This window comes from Oncorhynchus clarkii, unplaced genomic scaffold, assembly GCF_045791955.1.
Source record: "Oncorhynchus clarkii lewisi isolate Uvic-CL-2024 unplaced genomic scaffold, UVic_Ocla_1.0 unplaced_contig_12242_pilon_pilon, whole genome shotgun sequence".
Taxonomy (NCBI): domain Eukaryota; kingdom Metazoa; phylum Chordata; class Actinopteri; order Salmoniformes; family Salmonidae; genus Oncorhynchus; species Oncorhynchus clarkii.
The window spans coordinates 10,921-32,204 of NW_027258007.1; the positions used below are offsets into that span (position 1 = coordinate 10,921).

The window sequence follows — 21,284 nt, forward strand, 5'->3', positions numbered from 1 at the left end:
AGGGTCAAAATAACCCTACCTTCAACAATAACAATAAGCATACAGTAGAGTACATGTGCAGGTTGATTGGTCTGTCAAACACTGTCCCTCATCTTATGGCAGGCAGCAATGTAGTGCGCTGCCAACCCACAGCTCTCTGCGTCCTCTATCCTCATCAGAGAGCTCTTTGAGACCTTGAATAAGGATTTCAAATTTAGGAAAATGACACTCTCTAATTGTTTTATATTTTTGACATCAATGGCAAGGCTGTGCTCACTGAGCCTGTACTTTGTCAAGGTTTTTCTAAGGTTTTGATCAGTAACCATGGTCAAATATTTAGCCACGGTGTACTGTCGATTTAGGGCCAGATAGCACTGCATTTTGCTTTGTGCTTGTGTTTGTGTTTCCCAATAAGCAATGTAGTTTTGTTTTGACTGTGTTGTAATTTGGTTTATCCTGATTGATTGGATGTTCTGGTCCTGAGGCTTCAGTGTGTTAGTAGAACAGGTTTGTGAACTCAGGACCAGCTGGATGAGGGAACTCTTTTCTTTCTTTTCTCAGCTCTTGGCATTGCAGGGATCGGTCTCTCTCTCTTCCTCTCTCTGCCTCTCTCTCTCTCTCTCTCGATTACTGAGTGATCTCTCTCTATCGATCACTGAGTGATCTCTCGCTTTCTCTTCCTCTCTCTCTCTTTCTTCCTATCTCTCGCTCTCTCTCTCTCTCCCTATCGCCGTCTCTCTCTCTGTCTCTCTTTCTCTCTCTCTTTCACTGTTGCAGCATGCACAAACACACATACACAGACCCCCCCCCACACACACACACAAACATCAAAGATAGCCTGCCATCACACATTGAAATGCAAGATATGTTTGAAATATACATCATACATTTATATACAAATATACAAATACATTATAATCATCATCATCTTCATCGTCACTGACTCTTTCAATGAAAATAAGTTGCTCATCTATAAATAACTTTTGGGCCTTGTTGACTGAACTGTAATGGTAATGTAAAAACACTAGAGGGCGTTTTGGTGCCATTTATCAAGGAGGAACCGTTTTCTTTCCCTCAGTCTGTTTTTGGTTAATTCTGTTCAACGTGTCAAAAACCACTTCGTGAAAGTCTATTTATACATTACACAAAATACAATAGCCTACTCGTCATTTTGATTATAAAATTGGATTCGTTTTCAAGTAAACACTTTACTGTAAACTGTAACATAAATCTACATTGAGGCAGTTCTACATCATTGCGGATGTAGCAACTTCTGTTCTGACGACGTTGATTTTCACAAGTAGCCTCGAGCCTATAAAGTGACGGGAGAGAGAGGGTGTGTTGCAACAAGATAATCTTGACTGTCACTTTACATTATTGAGCTGTGGAGTTTGCATGGATGACACATTACTTTGTAATGTTTAAATACCTGCAGGTTATAGGGTCCGTAGGCTACCGAGTTTGACCGTTTCTCCTGTGTGCCAATGACCGATTGCCAAATGGGTAAGTTACCTTTTTTAAGTTGTTATTGCATTTTAATTCAGGGTCTAAAATGTTATTCTCACCTGTGAATAGAAGCTACCAAAAGTAATCATAGTGGTAGGCATTATTATCTTGAATTACCCTACCTGTTTTTAACATTATTGTAACAGATTTTCTACAAATGAATATAGGTTTTCATGGTCTTGCAAGAGGAACTATGTTCTTTCCTTCCTTTCCGCTGACATCCCTCCTGTTTCGAAACACTGTGAAGAATGATCATGACAGAAAGGGGAATGCTAACACCTTGATGAATGAACGACTACTTCATGCTCAGTTGTCATGACACCTAAAAGGATGGAGGACTTATTGTAGCCCGAGTGACAGTCTGTTTGTGGTATCATACCAAGTCCTTGTCACTCATTGCCATGCTATAGCCATGAGTTGACAAAAGCACAGACATGTCTGGGACCTGGCTTGTTTTATTATGTGTTACATAAATATAGCATCTCCAAACTTCATTTCCTTGAGATACAAAAAAGGTTATTATGTAGCTAAATTGCATTTCTTGTTAAAATGCATTGTAAATTATGACATAAATATGTCGTCCCAAAACTTAATTTGATGGAGTTACACAGATTATCTTGAAGCTAAATAGTATTTTGGTCATGTCAGTGTGTGAGTTTCGGGTCATATTACAGGCTGTATGAAGGCTGTAGAACAGAGAACTAGTGGTTATCTGTTTAACAGCAGTATAACAGCCCATATCTAACACTAACTAACCAAAACTGCTGCTTGTTGATATTTTTCTTTAACCTCTTAAGTTAGAGCCACCACCCTCCTCTGGTTCGCATGGATGCATGCCTACACACACACACACGCACGCACGCACGCACGCACGCACGCACGCACGCACGCACACACACACACACACACACACACACACACACACACACACACACACACACACACACACACACACACACACACACACACACACACACGCTAGAAGCTCTTTGCAGTTGTTTTATGTTCCTCCTAATGCATTACTTTTCACAGCTTCACCAACACATAGAAAACACATGGTGTGTATGGATATCTAGCCTGCTATAACTGAACTGGGTAATATCACATTCACTATCGCATTAACACAGTAGCTCATGCATTTGCATACCACAAACAAAGTTAGGAGCCGAGAGCTCATCAGGTAGGAGTATAGACAGACAGTTGTGGGATGAAGGGTTGTGAAAGAGAGAGTGGAAACACAATGTGATGGGATACCTGTGTGCTGTATCTGAATGGCTTGTGGTGATGACTGGTATCGTTCCTATGAACGATACTAGTCATATTCTGGCCTTCTTCCTGTTAATTTGATGCTAAATCTCTCCTGTGGCCGGTTCAGTGGTTTGCCTGTAATGTGCTTTTCATTTGGTTAAGATTATCTTGCAGATGTACGTAACAGGGATCTGTTTTAACTGTAGGCCATCTGATGTACGTTACAGGGATCTGTTTTAACTGTAGGCCATCTGATGTACGTAACAGGGATTTGTTTTTAACTGTAGGCCATCTGATGAGATGTTGTGGACTTCTGGTGCTTTTGAACGGACGCTTCTTCCTCTTCCTCCTTCTCTTCTCCTCTCTCTTCTTTTAGTAATCTCGTTCTCTTCTCCCCTCCTCTTCCTCGATCTCCTTCTCTTCTCCTCTCTCCTCTTTGCCATCTCCTTCTCTTCTCCCCTGTCTTCAGATAATAACCCTCCTGTTGTCGTGTCTCCACTACAGTGTCTTCAGATAATAACCCTCCTGTTGTCGTGTCTCCACTACAGTGTCTTCAGATAATAACCCTCCTGTTGTCATGTCTCCACTACAGTATCTTCAGATAATAACCCTCCTGTTGTCATGTCTCCACTACAGTATCTTCAGATAATAACCCTCCTGTTGTCATGTCTCCACTACTGTGTCTTCAGATAATAACCCTCCTGTTGTCATGTCTCCACTACAGTATCTTCAGATAATAACCCTCCTGTTGTCATGTGTCAACTACAGTGTCTTCAGATAATAACCCTCCTGTTGTCATGTCTCCACTACTGTGTCTTCAGATAATAACCCCCCTGTTGTCGTGTCTCCACTACAGTGTCTTCAGATAATAACCCTCCTGTTGTCGTGTCTCCACTGCAGTGTCTTCAGATAATAACCCTCCTGTTGTCGTGTCTCCAGTACAGTGTCTTCAGATAATAACCCTCCTGTTGTCATGTCTCCACTACAGTGTCTTCAGATAATAACCCTCCTGTTGTCATGTCTCCACTACAGTGTCTTCAGATAATAACCCTCCTGTTGTCATGTCTCCACTACAGTGTCTTCAGATAATAACCCTCCTGTTGTCATGTCTCCACTACAGTGTCTTCAGATAATAACCCTCCTGTTGTCATGTCTCCACTACAGTGTCTTCAGATAATAACCCTCCTGTTGTCATGTCTCCACTACAGTGTCTTCAGATAATAATCCTCCTATTGTCATGTCTCCACTACAGTGTCTTCAGATAATAACCCTCCTGTTGTCATGTCTCCACTACAGTGTCTTCAGATAATAACCCTCCTGTTGTCATGTCTCCACTACAGTGTCTTCAGATAATAACTCTCCTGTTGTCGTGTCTCCACTACAGTGTCTTCAGATAATAACCCTCCTGTTGTCATGTCTCCACTACAGTGTCTTCAGATAATAACTCTCCTGTTGTCATGTCTCCACTACAGTGTCTTCAGATTTCACTGCAGATGAGAGGTTGGAGATTGAGAGCATGAAGATGCATAAGAGAGACCTGCTAGAGGACATCCAGGTAAACACACACACACACACACACACACACACACACACACACACACACACACACACACACACACACACACACACACACACACACACACACACACACACACAGGTCTATGGTCTATGAATCACCCTTGTCTGAACATCCTTTTCCAGAAGCTAAAGATGGAGATTGACAAAGTCATGGCGGAAGTTCAAGACTTTGAGTCTACAGAGGAGAAGTGAGTGGTCTTAAATCTTTTATCCTTCCTTAACCATTATCACTGTTCTTCTTTTTAACCATTAGGCTTGTGCATTCCCTATTCACCCCCTATTCATTCCCTATTCACCCCCTATTCATTCCCTATTCATTCCCTATTCACCCCCTATTCAGAGCCTGCTCACCACCTATTCATTCCCTATTCACCCCCTATTCATAGCCTGCTCACCCCCTATTCATTCCCTATTCACCCCCTATTCATAGCCTGCTCAACCCATATTCATTCCCTATTCACCCCCTATTCATAGCCTGCTCACCCCCTATTCATTCCCTATTCACCCCCTATTCATAGCCTGCTCACCCCCTATTCACCCCTTATTCATAGCCTGCTCAACCCCTATTCATTCCCTATTCACCCCCTATTCACAGCCTGCTCAACCCCTATTCATTCCCTATTCACCCTCTATTCATAACCTGCTCAACCCCTATTCATTCCCTATTCACCCCCTATTCACCCCTATTCATAGCCTGCTCAACCCCTATTCATTCCCTATTCACCCCCTATTCATAGCCTGCTCAACCCCTATTCATTCCCTATTCATCCCCTATTCATAGCCTGCTCACCCCCTATTCATTCCCTATTCACCCCATATTCATAGCCTGCTCACCCCCTATTCACCCCTTACTCATAGCCTGCTCAACCCCTATTCATTCCCTATTCACCCCCTATTCATAGCCTGCTCAACCCCTATTCAACCCCTATTCATAGCCTGCTCACCCCCTATTCATTCCCTATTCACCCCCTATTCATAGCCTGCTCACCCCCTATTCATTCCCTATTCACCCCCTATTCATAGCCTGCTCAACCCCTATTCATTCCATATTCACCCCCTATTCACCCCTACTCATAGCCTGCTCACCCCCTATTCATTCCCTATTCACCCTCTATTCATAGCCTGCTCAACCCCTATTCATTCCCTATTCACCCCCTATTCACCCCTACTCATAGCCTGCTCACCCCCTATTCATTCCCTATTCACCCTCTATTCATAGCCTGCTCAACCCCTATTCATTCCCTATTCACCCCCTATTCACCCCTACTCATAGCCTGCTCACCCCCTATTCATTCCCTATTCACCCTCTATTCATAGCCTGCTCACCCCCTATTCATTCCCTATTCACCCTCTATTCATAGCCTGCTCAACCCCTATTCATTCCCTACTCACCCCCTATTCATAGCCTGCTCAACCCCTATTCATTCTCTATTCACCCCCTATTCATAGCCTGCTCAACCCCTATTCATAGCCTGCTCACCCCCTATTCACCCCTTATTCATAGCCTGCTCAACCCCTATTCATTCCCTATTCACCCCTTATTCATAGCCTGCTCAACCCCTATTCATTCCCTATTCACCCCCTATTCATACCCTGCTCACCCCCTATTAATTCCCTATTCACCCTCTATTCATAGCCTGCTCAACCCCTATTAATTCCCTATTCACCCCATATTCATAGCCTGCTCAACCCCTATTCATTCCCTATTCACCCCCTATTCATTCCATATTCACCCCCTATTCATTCCCTATTCATTCCCTATTCACCCCCTATTCATAGCCTGCTCACCCCCTATTCATTCCCTATTCATTCCATATTCACCCCTATTCATTCCCTATTCACCCCCTATTCATAGCCTGCTCACCCCCTATTCATTCCCTATTCACCCCCTATTCATAGCCTGCTCACCCCCTATTCATTCCCTATTCACCCCCTATTCATAGCCTGCTCAACCCTTATTCATTCCCTACTCACCCCCTATTCATAGCCTGCTCAACCCCTATTCACCCCCTATTCAAAGCCTGCTCAACCCTTATTCATTCCCTATTCACCCCCTATTCATAGCCTGCTCAACCCCTATTCACCCCCTATTCAAAGCCTGCTCAACCCTTATTCATTCCCTATTCACCCCCTATTCATAGCCTGCTCAACCCCTATTCACCCCCTATTCATAGCCTGCTCAACCCCTATTCACCCCCTATTCATAGCCTGCTCAACCCTTATTCACCCCCTATTCATAGCCTGCTCAACCCTTATTCACCCCCTATTCATAGCCTGCTCAACCCCTATTCACCCCCTATTCATAGCCTGCTCAACCCCTATTCACCCCCTATTCATAGCCTGCTCAACCCTTATTCACCCCCTATTCATAGCCTGCTCAACCCTTATTCACCCCTTATTCATAGCCTGCTCAACCCCTATTCACCCCCTATTCATAGCCTGCTCAACCCTTATTCACCCCTATTCATAGCCTGCTCAACCCTTATTCACCCCCTATTCATAGCCTGCTCAACCCTTATTCACCCCCTATTCATAGCCTGCTCAACCCCTTATTCACCCCCTATTCATAGCCTGCTCAACCCTTATTCACCCCCTATTCACCCTCTATTCATAGCCTGCTCAACCCCTATTCATTCCCTACTCACCCCCTATTCATAGCCTGCTCAACCCCTATTCATTCTCTATTCACCCCCTATTCATAGCCTGCTCAACCCCTATTCATAGCCTGCTCACCCCCTATTCATTCCCTATTCACCCCCTATTCATAGCCTGCTCACCCCCTATTCACCCCTTATTCATAGCCTGCTCAACCCCTATTCATTCCCTATTCACCCCTTATTCATAGCCTGCTCAACCCCTATTCATTCCCTATTCACCCCCTATTCATACCCTGCTCACCCCCTATTCATTCCCTATTCACCCTCTATTCATAGCCTGCTCAACCCCTATTAATTCCCTATTCACCCCATATTCATAGCCTGCTCAACCCCTATTCATTCCCTATTCACCCCCTATTCATTCCATATTCACCCCCTATTCATTCCCTATTCATTCCCTATTCACCCCCTATTCATAGCCTGCTCACCCCCTATTCATTCCCTATTCATTCCATATTCACCCCTATTCATTCCCTATTCACCCCCTATTCATAGCCTGCTCACCCCCTATTCATTCCCTATTCACCCCCTATTCATAGCCTGCTCACCCCCTATTCATTCCCTATTCACCCCCTATTCATAGCCTGCTCAACCCTTATTCATTCCCTACTCACCCCCTATTCATAGCCTGCTCAACCCCTATTCACCCCCTATTCAAAGCCTGCTCAACCCTTATTCATTCCCTATTCACCCCCTATTCATAGCCTGCTCAACCCCTATTCACCCCCTATTCAAAGCCTGCTCAACCCTTATTCATTCCCTATTCACCCCCTATTCATAGCCTGCTCAACCCCTATTCACCCCCTATTCATAGCCTGCTCAACCCCTATTCACCCCCTATTCATAGCCTGCTCAACCCTTATTCACCCCCTATTCATAGCCTGCTCAACCCTTATTCACCCCCTATTCATAGCCTGCTCAACCCCTATTCATCCCCTATTCATAGCCTGCTCAACCCCTATTCACCCCCTATTCATAGCCTGCTCAACCCTTATTCACCCCCTATTCATAGCCTGCTCAACCCTTATTCACCCCTTATTCATAGCCTGCTCAACCCCTATTCACCCCCTATTCATAGCCTGCTCAACCCTTATTCACCCCCTATTCATAGCCTGCTCAACCCTTATTCACCCCCTATTCATAGCCTGCTCAAACCTTATTCACCCCCTATTCATAGCCTGCTCAACCCCTATTCACCCCTTATTCATAGCCTGCTCAACCCCTTATTCACCCCCTATTCATAGCCTGCTCAACCCTTATTCACCCCCTATTCATAGCCTGCTCAACCCCTATTCACCCCCTATTCATAGCCTGCTCAACCCCTATTCACCCCCTATTCATAGCCTGCTCAATCCTTATTCACCCCCTATTCATAGCCTGCTCAACCCTTATTCACCCCTTATTCATAGCCTGCTCAACCCCTATTCACCCCCTATTCAAAGCCTGCTCAACCCCTATTCACCCCCTATTCATAGCCTGCTCAACCCTTATTCACCCCCTATTCATAGCCTGCTCAACCCTTATTCACCCCCTATTCATAGCCTGCTCAACCCTTATTCACCCCCTATTCATAGCCTGCTCAACCCCTATTCACCCCCTATTCATAGCCTGCTCAACCCTTATTCACCCCCTATTCATAGCCTGTTCAACCCTTATTCACCCCCTATTCATAGCCTGCTCAACCCCTACTCACCCCCTATTCATAGCCTGCTCAACCCCTATTCACCCCCTATTCATAGCCTGCTCAACCCTTATTCACCCCCTATTCATAGCCTGCTCAACCCTTATTCACCCCCTATTCATAGCCTGCTCAACCCCTATTCACCCCCTATTCATAGCCTGCTCAACCCCTATTCACCCCCTATTCATAGCCTGCTCAACCCCTATTCACCCCCTATTCATAGCCTGCTCAACCCCTATTCACCCCCTATTCATAGCCTGCTCAACCCCTATTCACCCCCTATTCATAGCCTGCTCAACCCCTATTCACCCCCTATTCATAGCCTGCTCAACCCCTATTCACCCCCTATTCATAGCCTGCTCAACCCCTATTCACCCCCTATTCATAGCCTGCTCAAACCCCTATTCACCCCCTATTCATAGCCTGCTCAACCCCTATTCATAGCCTGCTCAACCCCTATTCACCCCCTATTCATAGCCTGCTCAACCCTTATTCATTCCCTACTCACCCCCTATTCATAGCCTGCTCAACCCCTATTCACCCCCTATTCATAGCCTGCTCAACCCCTATTCACCCCCTATTCATAGCCTGCTCAACCCCTATTCACCCCCTATTCATAGCCTGCTCAACCCTTATTCATTCCCTACTCACCCCCTATTCATAGCCTGCTCAACCCCTATTCACCCCCTATTCATAGCCTGCTCAACCCCTACTCACCCCCTATTCATAGCCTGCTCAACCCCTATTCACCCCCTATTCATAGCCTGCTCAACCCTTATTCATTCCCTACTCACCCCCTATTCATAGCCTGCTCAACCCCTATTCACCCCCTATTCATAGCCTGCTCAACCCCTACTCACCCCCTATTCATAGCCTGCTCAACCCTTATTCACCCCCTATTCATAGCCTGCTCAACCCCTATTCACCCCCTATTCATAGCCTGCTCACCCCCATTCACCCCCTATTCATAGCCTGCTCAACCCCTATTCACCCCCTATTCATTGCCTGCTCAACCCCTATTCACCCCCTATTCATAGCCTGCTCAACCCCTATTCACCCCCTATTCATAGCCTGCTCAACCCCTATTCACCCCCTATTCATAGCCTGCTCAACCCCTATTCACCCCCTATTCATAGCCTGCTCAACCCCTATTCACCCCCTATTCATAGCCTGCTCAACCCCTATTCATTCCCTACTCACCCCCTATTCATAGCCTGCTCAACCCCTATTCATTCCCTACTCACCCCCTATTCATAGCCTGCTCAACCCCTATTCACCCCCTATTCATTGCCTCTTTTATGAATGTATTATTATTTGCTGATGAATAACTTCTTCACTAGTTGAACATGTCTTATAATTTCCTGTCCTGTAGCTAACAACCCATACAATGAATTACACCCACCTACTTCACTGCATCGTGTTTGTTTACAAGGTCATTTGTTAAGAAGTTATTCTGTTATTGTTCTCTCTCTATGCAGCAAAGTCCTTGAGAAAGGAAAGCAGTTCTCAAGCGGGAAGAAGAAATTCAACATGGACCCTAAAAAGGTGAGTGAACAAATGATCTGTCATCGTGAGAGAGAGAGGGGAGGAGAGTAGCGAGAGCAAACCGCATCCTGTCCCCTCTGTGTGGGGGGAGGAAATGTTGGGGGGGGGGTTAGGAGCATGTGAGACCACCTACAAGTAAGTACACACGTACACAGACACACTGAAGCCATGATGACATCATACTTGACCTATGAACCACAGCTCTGTATAGGTAGGTTGTGGCTGGAACAAATTCTGACATTTTTCCTCAATTCTTACAAGGTTTAGTCTGAGAGAGGGGTACAGTCCACTCATATCACCTTTGAATGTTTGGACACAGGTAAGTGGTGTGTGTGTGTGCGTGTGTGTGTGTGTGTGTGTGTGTGTGTGTGTGTGTGTGTGTGTGTGTGTGTGTGTGTGTGTGTGTGTGTGTGTGTGTGTGTGTGTGTGTGTGTGTGTGTGTGTGTGTGTGTGTGTGTGTGTGTGTGCGTGTGTGTGTGCGTGTGTGTGTGTGTGCCTGAGCCACCTTCTCAGGTCAAACAGAGGCTCCACTATGGGCTTCCTTTCTGACAGGAAGATGCATCTCTCATCACAGCAGCAATGCCTTGTGCGTGACTCATCAAGACAACACACTGTGGTTAAAGTTCAACCACAGCATCATAGTTCATAGCTATGACAACCATCTCACAACATGCATCTGTTGTCACTCGTTACCTTCTATTCTCCTGGACTAGATACAGAGTTAGGTAAACAATACTAGCTATCTGAGTCAGGCAAAGACATTGGTGGAATGTAAGGTGATGTCTGAAGTTAAATCGTGTGTTACTGCTGGTCTGGTGCAAAACCCTGTACTTACCACTAGCTCCCTCAAGACTAGGGTTGGTGACCACTGCTCTAGTGGCTAATGCTATTTACATCCAGTAGCTCTCCAAGATTAGGGTTGGTGACCACTGCTCTAGTGTCTAAAGCTATTTACATCCAGTAGCTCTCCAAGACTAGGGTTGGTGACCACTGCTCTAGTGGCTAATGCTATTTACATCCAGTAGATCACCAGGACTAGGGTTGGTGACCACTGCTCTAGTGGCTAATGCTATTTACATCCAGTAGATCACCAGGACTAGGGTTGGTGACCACTGCTCTAGTGGCTAATGCTATTTACATCCAGTAGATCACCAGGACTAGGGTTGGTGACCACTGCTCTAGTGGCTAATGCTATTTACATCCAGTAGATCACCAGGACTAGGGTTGGTGACCACTGCTCTAGTGGCTAATGCTATTTACATCCAGTAGATCACCAGGACTAGGGTTGGTGACCACTGCTCTAGTGGCTAATGCTATTTACATCCAGTAGCTCTCCAAGACTAGGGTTGGTGACCACTGCTCTAGTGGCTAATGCTATTTACATCCAGTAGATCACCAGGACTAGGGTTGGTGACCACTGCTCTAGTGTCTAATGCTATTTACATCCAGTAGATCACCAGGACTAGGGTTGGTGACCACTGCTCTAGTGGCTAATGCTAATTACATCCAGTAGCTCTCCAAGACTAGGGTTGGTGACCACTGCTCTAGTGGCTAATGCTATTTACATCCAGTAGCTCTCCAAGACTAGGGTTGGTGACCACTGCTCTAGTGGCTAATGCTATTTACACCCAGTAGCTCTCCAAGACTAGGGTTGGTGACCACTGCTCTAGTGGCTAATGCTATTTACATCCAGTAGATCACCAGGACTAGGGTTGGTGACCACTGCTCTAGTGTCTAATGCTATTTACATCCAGTAGATCACCAGGACTAGGGTTGGTGACCACTGCTCTAGTGGCTAATGCTAATTACATCCAGTAGCTCTCCAAGACTAGGGTTGGTGACCACTGCTCTAGTGGCTAATGCTATTTACATCCAGTAGATCACCAGGACTAGGGTTGGTGACCACTGCTCTAGTGGCTAATGCTATTTACATCCAGTAGCTCTCCAAGACTAGGGTTGGTGACCACTGCTCTAGTGGCTAATGCTATTTACATCCAGTAGATCACCAGGACTAGGGTTGGTGACCACTGCTCTAGTGGCTAATGCTATTTACATTCAGTAGCTCTCCAAGACTAGGGTTGGTGACCACTGCTCTAGTGGCTAATGCTATTTACATCCAGTAGATCACCAGGACTAGGGTTGGTGACCACTGCTCTAGTGGCTAATGCTATTTACATTCAGTAGCTCTCCAAGACTAGGGTTGGTGACCACTGCTCTAGTGGCTAAAGCTATTTACAACAGTTGACTATTGACACAGAATGTAACTTTTCCCCTCAGTTACAGTGCTGATGAGAAAGAGGAAGAGATATTGAGTATTAAGGAATAGTGATTTTTTTTTAAACGTTGCCCTAATTCCGTCTCAAGCTTTTAGGAAGTCTAGTCAAACAGATGGAATCTATGAGCTCATTCTGAAACAAGACAAACAACAGCATTTAACAACCAATCACAGATCGGAAGGCTGGTGTGTGTGTGTGTATGTGTGTGTTACTCACTCTTATCACTGTAAAAGCTATATAAAAGTGTTATATTTCAAGTGTTTTATAGTATCTGACTGACTGATTGTCTAATTGACTGGGTGATGTATTGGTTAATTGATGTCTGTTTTAAATCATTCTAGGGTATAAACTACCTGGTAGAGAACAAGCTTCTGGAGAGGAACCCTCAGCCAATAGCAGAGTTCCTTTACAAGGAGGAGGGGCTCAATAAGACTGCTATTGGAGACTACCTGGGAGAGAGGTACAGTAGGGACATGGTTATGATGATGATGGTGATGATGGTGATGATGATGGTGGTGGTGGTGATGATGATGGTGATGATGATGGTGATGATGATGGTGGTGATGATGATGATGGTGGTGATGATGATGATGGTGATGATGATGGTGGTGGTGATGATGATGGTGGTGATGATGATGATGGTGATGATGATGATGATGGTGGTGGTGGTGATGATGATGGTGATGGTGATGATGGTGATGATGGTGGTGATGATGATGGTGATGATGGTGATGATGATGGTGGTGGTGGTGATGATGATGGTGATGGTGATGATGGTGATGATGGTGGTGATGATGGTGATTATGATGGTGGTGATGATGATGGTGGTGGTGATGATGATGGTGATGATGGTGATGATGGTGGTGGTGATGATGATGGTGATGGTGATGATGATGATGGTGGTGATGCAGCGGCGATGGCTGATGGGAGAGGACAAAGGGGGAGATTTTCGAGGAGTTGGGAGACAGTGAATTCATATCAATAATAATATGATGATAGCTCTTGTAGTTCGTGTCTCTCCGTCTCCTCAGTCTGCTTGTGTCTTTACAGAGAAGACCTCCACCTCCAGACACTGAAAGCCTTTGTGGACCTCCATGAGTTCTCAGACCTCAACCTGGTACAGGCACTGAGGTAGGTTGACGAACTGTTCATCAACTAACCTTTCAATTCTCAGCTTTGTTAAAATGACAGAATACATTTGGTCAAATAACTGTAGATGACTTGGGCTGAAGTTGTAGTCTGAAGGCAGAACACAGGAGCTCTGTGAGCCTGGTCTGAACCCCCTGTCTGAATGTCTGTCTGTATGTCTCAGGCAGTTCCTGTGGAGTTTCCGTCTGCCCGGCGAGGCTCAGAAGATTGACCGCATGATGGAAACCTTCGCCACTCGCTACTGTGACTGTAACGCAGAAGTCTTTCAGTCTACAGGTGTGTGTGTGTGTGTGTGTGTATGTGTGTGTGTGTGTGTGTGTGTGTGTGTGTGTGTGTGTGGTGTAACCACTCGCTACTGTGACTGTAACGCTGAAGTCTTTCAGTCTACAGGTGTGTGTGTGTGTGTGTGTGTGTGTGTGGTGTAACCACTCGCTACTGTGACTGTAACGCTGAAGTCTTTCAGTCTACAGGTGTGTGTGTGTGTGTGTGTGTGTGTGTGTGTGTGTGTGTGTGTGTGTGTGTGTGTGTGTGTGTGGTGTAACCACTCGCTACTGTGACTGCAACACAGACATCTATCAGTATAGAGGTGTGTGTGTGTGTGTGTGTGTGTGTGTGTGTGTGTGTGTGTGTGTGTGTGTGTGTGTGTGTATGTGTGTGTGTGTGTGTGTGTAGATGTACTGTATGTGTTCTCATTTCCATGAAATCACAATTTAAACTGTGTATAATGTCTACATTTCTCTGTGTTCCCTCAGACACCTGTTACATCCTGTCGTTTGCCATCATCATGTTGAACACCAGCCTCCACAACCCCAACGTGAAGGACAAGACCCCTCTAGAGAGATTCATCTCTATGAACAGAGGCATCAACAACGGAGGGGACCTGCCCAATGAGCTGCTCACGGTGAGACACAACATCCAATCAGAGAGGCCACATAGGTCACATCATCAGGAAGTAGTAGTTCATTGACCAATGAGATGTTCATGGTGAGACACAGCAGCCAATCAGAGAGGCCACATAGGTTACATCATCAGGAAGTAGTAGTTCATTGACCAATGAGATGTTCATGGCGAGACACAGCAGCCAATCAGAGAGGCCACATAGGTCACATGATCAGGAAGTAGTAGTTGGTTGACCAATGAGATGTGTATGGTGAGACACACCGGCCATTCACAGTGTTCGTATAGGTCACATGACCCTGAAGTATTGGGATCGGCCGCTATGTAGCTATGGGGTTTGGTTTGATTGGTTTGAATTCTACCTTGATAGCAGTGGAAAAATTTAGTTGTATAAAACTAAACATAATGTATGTCAAACCAGGAAATGGCCCTTACTTCTTCAGCTGGCTTCTCTGCTGTCTCCCTCTTCAGAAACTGTACGACAGCATCAGGAACGAGCCCTTTAAAATCCCAGAGGATGATGGGAACGACCTGACTCACACCTTCTTCAACCCCGACAGGGAGGGATGGCTCCTCAAACTAGGTGAGACACCCAACAACATGGTCATGATATCATTTAGCTGACGTACCTCTTAAATACTGTTGCTCCTTGGGGAGCTCCGCCCTTCACAGATATCCAGAGATGTTATTAGCTGATTTACAACTCACACCTGGAACATTAAAAGCCAGCTCCTACCCTTTCCTGTTCGACTCTGTAGTCTAGTGGAGCAAACCAACAGTAGGATGCAGTCTAGGTAGTAAACAGACAAAAGCCGTAGCATATCTACAGTATGTCAGATGTGTGTGTTTGGTTGGTCAGGAGGCAGAGTGAAGACGTGGAAGAGGAGATGGTTCATCCTGACTGACAACTGCCTCTACTACTTTGAGTACACCACTGTAAGTCTCTACTACTTTGAGTACACCACTGTAAGTTTTTACTACTTTGAGTACATCACTGTAAGTCTCTTCTACTTTGAGTACACCACTGTAAGTCTCTGCTACTTTGAGTACACCACTGTAAGTCTCTGCTACTTTGAGTACACCACTGTAAGTCTCTGCTACTTTGAGTACACCACTGTAAGTCTCTGCTACTTTGAGTACACCACTGTAAGTCTCTGCTACTTTGAGTACACCACTGTAAGTCTCTGCTACTTTGAGTACACCACTGTAAGTCTCTACTACTTTGAGTACACCACTGTAAGTCTCTTCTACTTTGAGTACACCACTGTAAGTCTCTACTATTTTGAGTACACCACTGTAAGTCTCTACTACTTTGAGTACACCACTGTAAGTCTCTGCTACTTTGAGTACACCACTGTAAGTCTCTGCTATTTTGAGTACACCACTGTAAGTCTCTGCTATTTTGAGTACACCACTGTAAGTCTCTGCTACTTTGAGTACACCACTGTAAGTCTCTGCTACTTTGAGTACACCACTGTAAGTCTCTGCTATTTTGAGTACACCACTGTAAGTCTCTGCTACTTTGAGTACACCACTGTAAGTCTCTACTACTTTGAGTACACCACTGTAAGTCTCTGCTACTTTGAGTACACCACTAAGTCTCTCCTACCTGTCTACTCCTCTATGTCCATCCTTCTCTCCATCTCACTGACCCCTTTCAATACCTCTCCATTCCTCCTTTAAGTCCCTCTACATCTCTCATCACCTTCTCCTTCCTTTCTAACTTCCCTATTGATTTTCATGCCTCCATCTCTCTTCCCTGCCCAATGAAAACATTCCCTCTACATCTCTCATCACCTTCTCCTTCCTTTCTAACTTCCCTATTGATTTTCATCCCTCCATCTCTCTTCCCCGCCCAATGAAAACATTCCTTCTGCATCGGTTATATCCCTCCATCTCTTCCCTGCCCAATGAAAACCTTCCCTCTATCTCTTCCCTGCCCAATGAAAACATTCCCTCTATCTCTTCCCTGCCCAATGAAAACATTCCCTCTATCTCTTCCCTGCCCAATGAAAACATTCCCTCCATCTCTTCCCTGCCCAATGAAAACATTCCCTCTATCTCTTCCCTGCCCAATGAAAACATTCCCTCTATCTCTTCCCTGCCCAATGAAAACATTCCCTCTGCATCGGTTATATCCCTCCACACCCCTCCTTCCTTGGTCCCTCCCTCCATCCTCTACTGCAACTCCCTCCATCCATCCCTCCCTCTCTAAACACCTTCCTCTAACCTCACCTCTCTCTACAGGACAAGGAGCCCAGAGACATCATCCCTCCCTCTCTAAACACCTTCCTCTAACCTCATCTCTCTCGACAGGACAAGGAGCCCAGAGGCATCATCCCTCTGGAGAACCTGTGTGTGAGAGAGGTGGTGTATGCACGCAAACCGGTAAGAATACAATACCCTTAGATACTCATCCTTCAGTGTGTGTGTGTGTGTGTGTGTGTGTGAAAGAGTGAGAGCGCACTACTCACCCTTACTTATCCTTCCGTGTGATTGACTTGATTGCTCCTGTCTGTTTCTCTGTGTTCCTCAGTACTGTCTGGAGCTGTATAACCCCAACAGCAGGGGTCAGAAGATCAAGGCGTGTAAGACAGAGACAGACGGCAGAGTGGTGGAGGGGAAACACCAGTCGTACATGATCTGTGCCGCTACCGCTGAGGAACGAGACACATGGATAGAGAGCATCAGGTACTACGCATGGAAGAACACACTGGTGGGAGGAGCTACAGGAGAATACACACACGCCAGTGGAGGCTGGCGGGAGGAGCTATAGGAGGACGAGCTCATTGTATTGGCTGGAATGGCATATATGGAACGGAGTCAAAGGTGTGGTTCCTATGTGTTTTGGTGTGTTTGATACCGTTCAATTGATTCCATTCCAGCCATTACAATGAGCCCATCCTCCTATAGCTCCTCCCAGTTCCACCACACACACACACACACACACACACACACACACACACACACACACACACACACACACACACACACACACACACAACACAGTGACTAGGGTCTCCCGACCAATCAGGAGGCAGACATTCCAGAACGTTGCGATTCAAAACCAAAGTTTGCAGGCAAAACCTTTGCAGTGGTTTTAGTGAAGGTAGTTCGACACTGGTTAAAAATAACCTCTGTGGTCTCCATCTTACCAACTATGATTTAGAATTTGATTTAAGCGGTAGAGCAGTGACCTAGGCAGTGACGTACTGTGGTTCCTCTATGTTGCCTAGGCTGGGCTTTTAGAGGCTACACACGCAATCACAACACCATTAACAACTCACCATCCTGATATCTCACGTTACAGAGCCAGCATCACCAAGGACCCCTTCTATGACCTGGTGTCGGTGCGTAAGAAGAAGGTGATCAACCAGGCTCCCCAAGACTGAGACAGGACAGCACCCCCTGTGGGTCAATCACAGTACTGCACCACAGAGGGAGATAGAACCCCTACAGCAAATAGTACAATCAATAGACTTAGGTTCAGGTTCAGTTGAACTGACTAAGCATTGGGAACCTGGACACTTTCAACAGTGAGAATGAGGACCTTCTACCTTAAAAAGGAATTAGAAATGAACTTTTGTCATAATGAGAATTGAGGGATAATTTGTTTTGTTGCAAGAAGAGTTCCTGAGAAGACTGCTGGGGACTGATTTGGACTTTTATCTGGATTAAAAGGGTGGAACTGTGTTCTGTCTGGAAGAGGGACTTCTCATTTTCAACCACCGCCGTGTCAAAGGACTTCCTTCTTACCCTGTGAGATGAAATACTGTCATTGTCAACAGCTGTCAACGTGACCTGTACATACTGTTTGTTGAGGTGGTGACAGAAGCGAAGCCAAGAGAGCGGTTTCTCATGTACATACTGCAGATAGATACGACCTCAAGCATGGCTGATTCCACCTACTGTCCTTGTATGACTCTTTGATTGTGTCCCAAATGGTGCACTATTCTCTATACAGTGCACTACTTTCCACCAGAGCCTTATGGACCCTGGTCAAAAGTGGTGCACTAAATAGGGAACAGGGTGCCATTTATAAGACCTCTGTGTCTGGTTTATCATACCTGTTCTATGTACTGGATGTACATCATGCTAATAGATACCACCTCGACCGTTGCTGGCTTCGCCAACTGTACTGGGGCAGGTAGCCTAGTGGTTAAGACTATTGGGCCAGTAGCCACAAGGCCGCTGGTTCGAATCCTAGAGCCTCCTAGGTGAAAAACTGTTGATGTGCTCTTGAGCGAGGCGCATGACCCATAATGCTCCTGTAGATTGCTCTGGATAAGAGTGTCTGTTAAATGACTGAAATGTATTTGTTTCTGTATGCTAATACTGTGGAGAGGATCTCTGAGTCGCCTGGTTATTGTATCTGTTCTGTGTCTTTAGATGAGACTGTATTGGTTAGAGAGAGAAACCATCACATCTCACCAGGAAGTCAACACAGTATTTATATCACAGAGGTGAATAGAGATAGCATACAAACACACAAATAACTCTTCTGTCACCGTCATGCCACACAAGCACCAAACACACACACACAACCTGGAAGTACATATACACAACCTGGGAGTACACATACAGAACCTGGGAGTACACATCCAGAACCTGGGAGTACACATCCAGATCCTGGGAGTACACATACAGAACCTGGGAGTACACACACAGAACCTGGGAGTACACATACAGAACCTGGGAGTACACATCCAGAACCTGGGAGTACACATCCAGATCCTGGGAGTACACACACAGAACCTGGGAGTACACATACAGAACCTGGGAGTACACATCCAGATCCTGGGAGTACACATACAGAACCTGGGAGTACACATACAGAACCTGGGAGTACACATACAGAACCTGGGAGTACACACACAGAACCTGGGAGTACACATACAGAACCTGGGAGTACACATACAGAACCTGGGAGTACACACACAGAACCTGGGAGTACACATACAGAACTATTGTCTCTACCATGTTCTTCTATTCATGTTTATTTTTTATCTTGTTCTTTAATTGTTCAATTGATTATTTAATAAATGGCAAACATTGTGAGGCCATTGTGAACATGTCAGATTACTGGGTGGTAGTTGCCTGTAAGCACAGATCTAGGATCAGCTCCCTCTCTCCCAGTCCTATTATCAACCATCAGAGTTAATGTTAAACTGACCTTAGATCAGTGGTCAGGGGCAAATCCACCAGTAGGGTGAGAGCAGTAAGTCCTGTTTTCAGTCAGAAGGAAAGGGACACCTGCATGTTCCGGTTGAACACACACGCACGCACACACGCACGCACACACAAACACAGGTTACTCTATCTCTCACTTCCTCTTACTGTGTGTGTGTGTGTGTGTGTGTGTGTGTGTGTGTGTGTGTGTGTGTGTGTGTGTGTGTGTGTGTGTGTGTGTGTGTGTGTGTGTGTGTGTGTGTGTGTGTGTGTGTGTGTGTGTGTGTGTGTGTGTGTGTGTGTGTACGTGTTTAACTATTATAACTATAAAGAGCAGTAAACAAACAAAAATTGGACAAATTGGGGACATTTTGTTCGTCCCCACGAGGTCAAATGCTGTTTCTAGGGGGTTAAGGTTAGAATTAGTGTTAGAATTACGTTAAAGGTTAGAGTTAGGAGCTAGGGTTAGTTTTGGGGTTAGGGTTAAGGAAAGGGTTAGGTTCAGGGTTAGGGTTAAGGTAAGAGTATGGGTTAAGGGTTAGGGAAAATAGGATTTTGAATGGGACTGAATTGTGTTTCCCCACAAAGTTAGCTGTACAAGACTGTGCATGTGTGTGTGTGCGCGCGTGTCCAACACTGATCTCTATAGAGAAGTGACCCCTGCTGGTGGTGTTGGGAACAACACCCTAGTCATCTCCTCATTTGACAAAACTAACAGCGGTACAACACAAACCTCCTTATCCGTTTCTAATGGACATAACCTATTGTCTCATACCATTATGTTGTGTTGTATTGAGAAAACTTAACACAAACTGAGTCTGTATGAATGGCATAGCCTGGATATAGCCTGTGTATAGCCTGGATATAGCCTGTGCATAGCCTGTGTATAGCCTGGATATAGCCTGTGTATAGCCTGGATATAGCCTGGATATAGCCTGTGCATAGCCTGTGTATAGCCTGTGTATAGCCTGGATATAGCCTGTGTATAGCCTGGATATAGCCTGTGTATAGCCTGGATATAGCCTGTGTATAGCCTGGATATAGCCACGTTATTATCTTCTGATTATTACAGCTCTATATTAATGAGTCATGGGCTAAAAACTGCTATGGAAAAACATTCCTACAGGTGTTTAAAGCCTCAGGTGTGTTTCTAATGCTCCAGGGTGAAGTTTCTCCTCTGTGCAGATCTAGGATCAGTTCCCCTCCCCCAATCCTAACCTTAACCATTAGCGGGGGGGGGGGGGGGGGTCAAACTGACCCCAGATCAGCGTTTATGGTCAGTTGGGCCAGTGTTGAGCGAACAGTGGTCTTTAGTCATCAACACCTCTCATCGCCTTCCTGTGTGCCTCTGTACTTCCTGTTTCAGTGTTGCGCCACACACACATCAGTCCTCCCTTGCATCAGTTCCCCTCACGCCTGTGGTTCCTCTCTGTGGTTAGAGCTGTAGCAAACACCCAGAGAGGAGGGAGGGATGGGAGGGGAGTGTGTTTGAGAGAGAGAGAGAGGCTTAGAACTGTGCAAACACCCAGAGAGAGGGGGAGATAGGATGGGAGTGTGTTTGAGAGAGAGAGAGAGAGAGAGAGAGAGTGTGTTTGAGAG

At 45.7% G+C, this 21,284-nt stretch overlaps 1 protein-coding gene across 2 annotated transcripts; it reads left to right on the forward strand.

Annotated features, from left to right (window-relative positions):
- The first annotated feature begins 1,055 nt into the window (after nucleotides 1–1,055).
- Nucleotides 1,056–19,579, forward strand: LOC139394479 (cytohesin-4-like). Of its 2 annotated transcripts, XM_071142551.1 has the most exons (14): nucleotides 1,056–1,315; nucleotides 1,415–1,482; nucleotides 4,206–4,288; nucleotides 4,435–4,499; nucleotides 10,128–10,194; nucleotides 12,812–12,930; nucleotides 13,521–13,601; nucleotides 13,783–13,895; nucleotides 14,372–14,520; nucleotides 14,988–15,099; nucleotides 15,376–15,452; nucleotides 16,833–16,904; nucleotides 17,053–17,207; nucleotides 17,827–19,579. In XM_071142551.1, the coding sequence occupies exons 2-14, from the start codon at nucleotides 1,464–1,466 to the stop codon at nucleotides 17,906–17,908; spliced, it is 1,194 nt and encodes a 397-aa protein (XP_070998652.1). In that variant the 5' UTR covers nucleotides 1,056–1,315; nucleotides 1,415–1,463; the 3' UTR covers nucleotides 17,909–19,579. The 2 variants fall into 2 exon arrangements, with proteins under 2 accessions (XP_070998652.1, XP_070998651.1); XM_071142550.1 differs by having other exon boundaries at nucleotides 1,256–1,482.
- The last annotated feature ends 1,705 nt before the right edge of the window (nucleotides 19,580–21,284 follow it).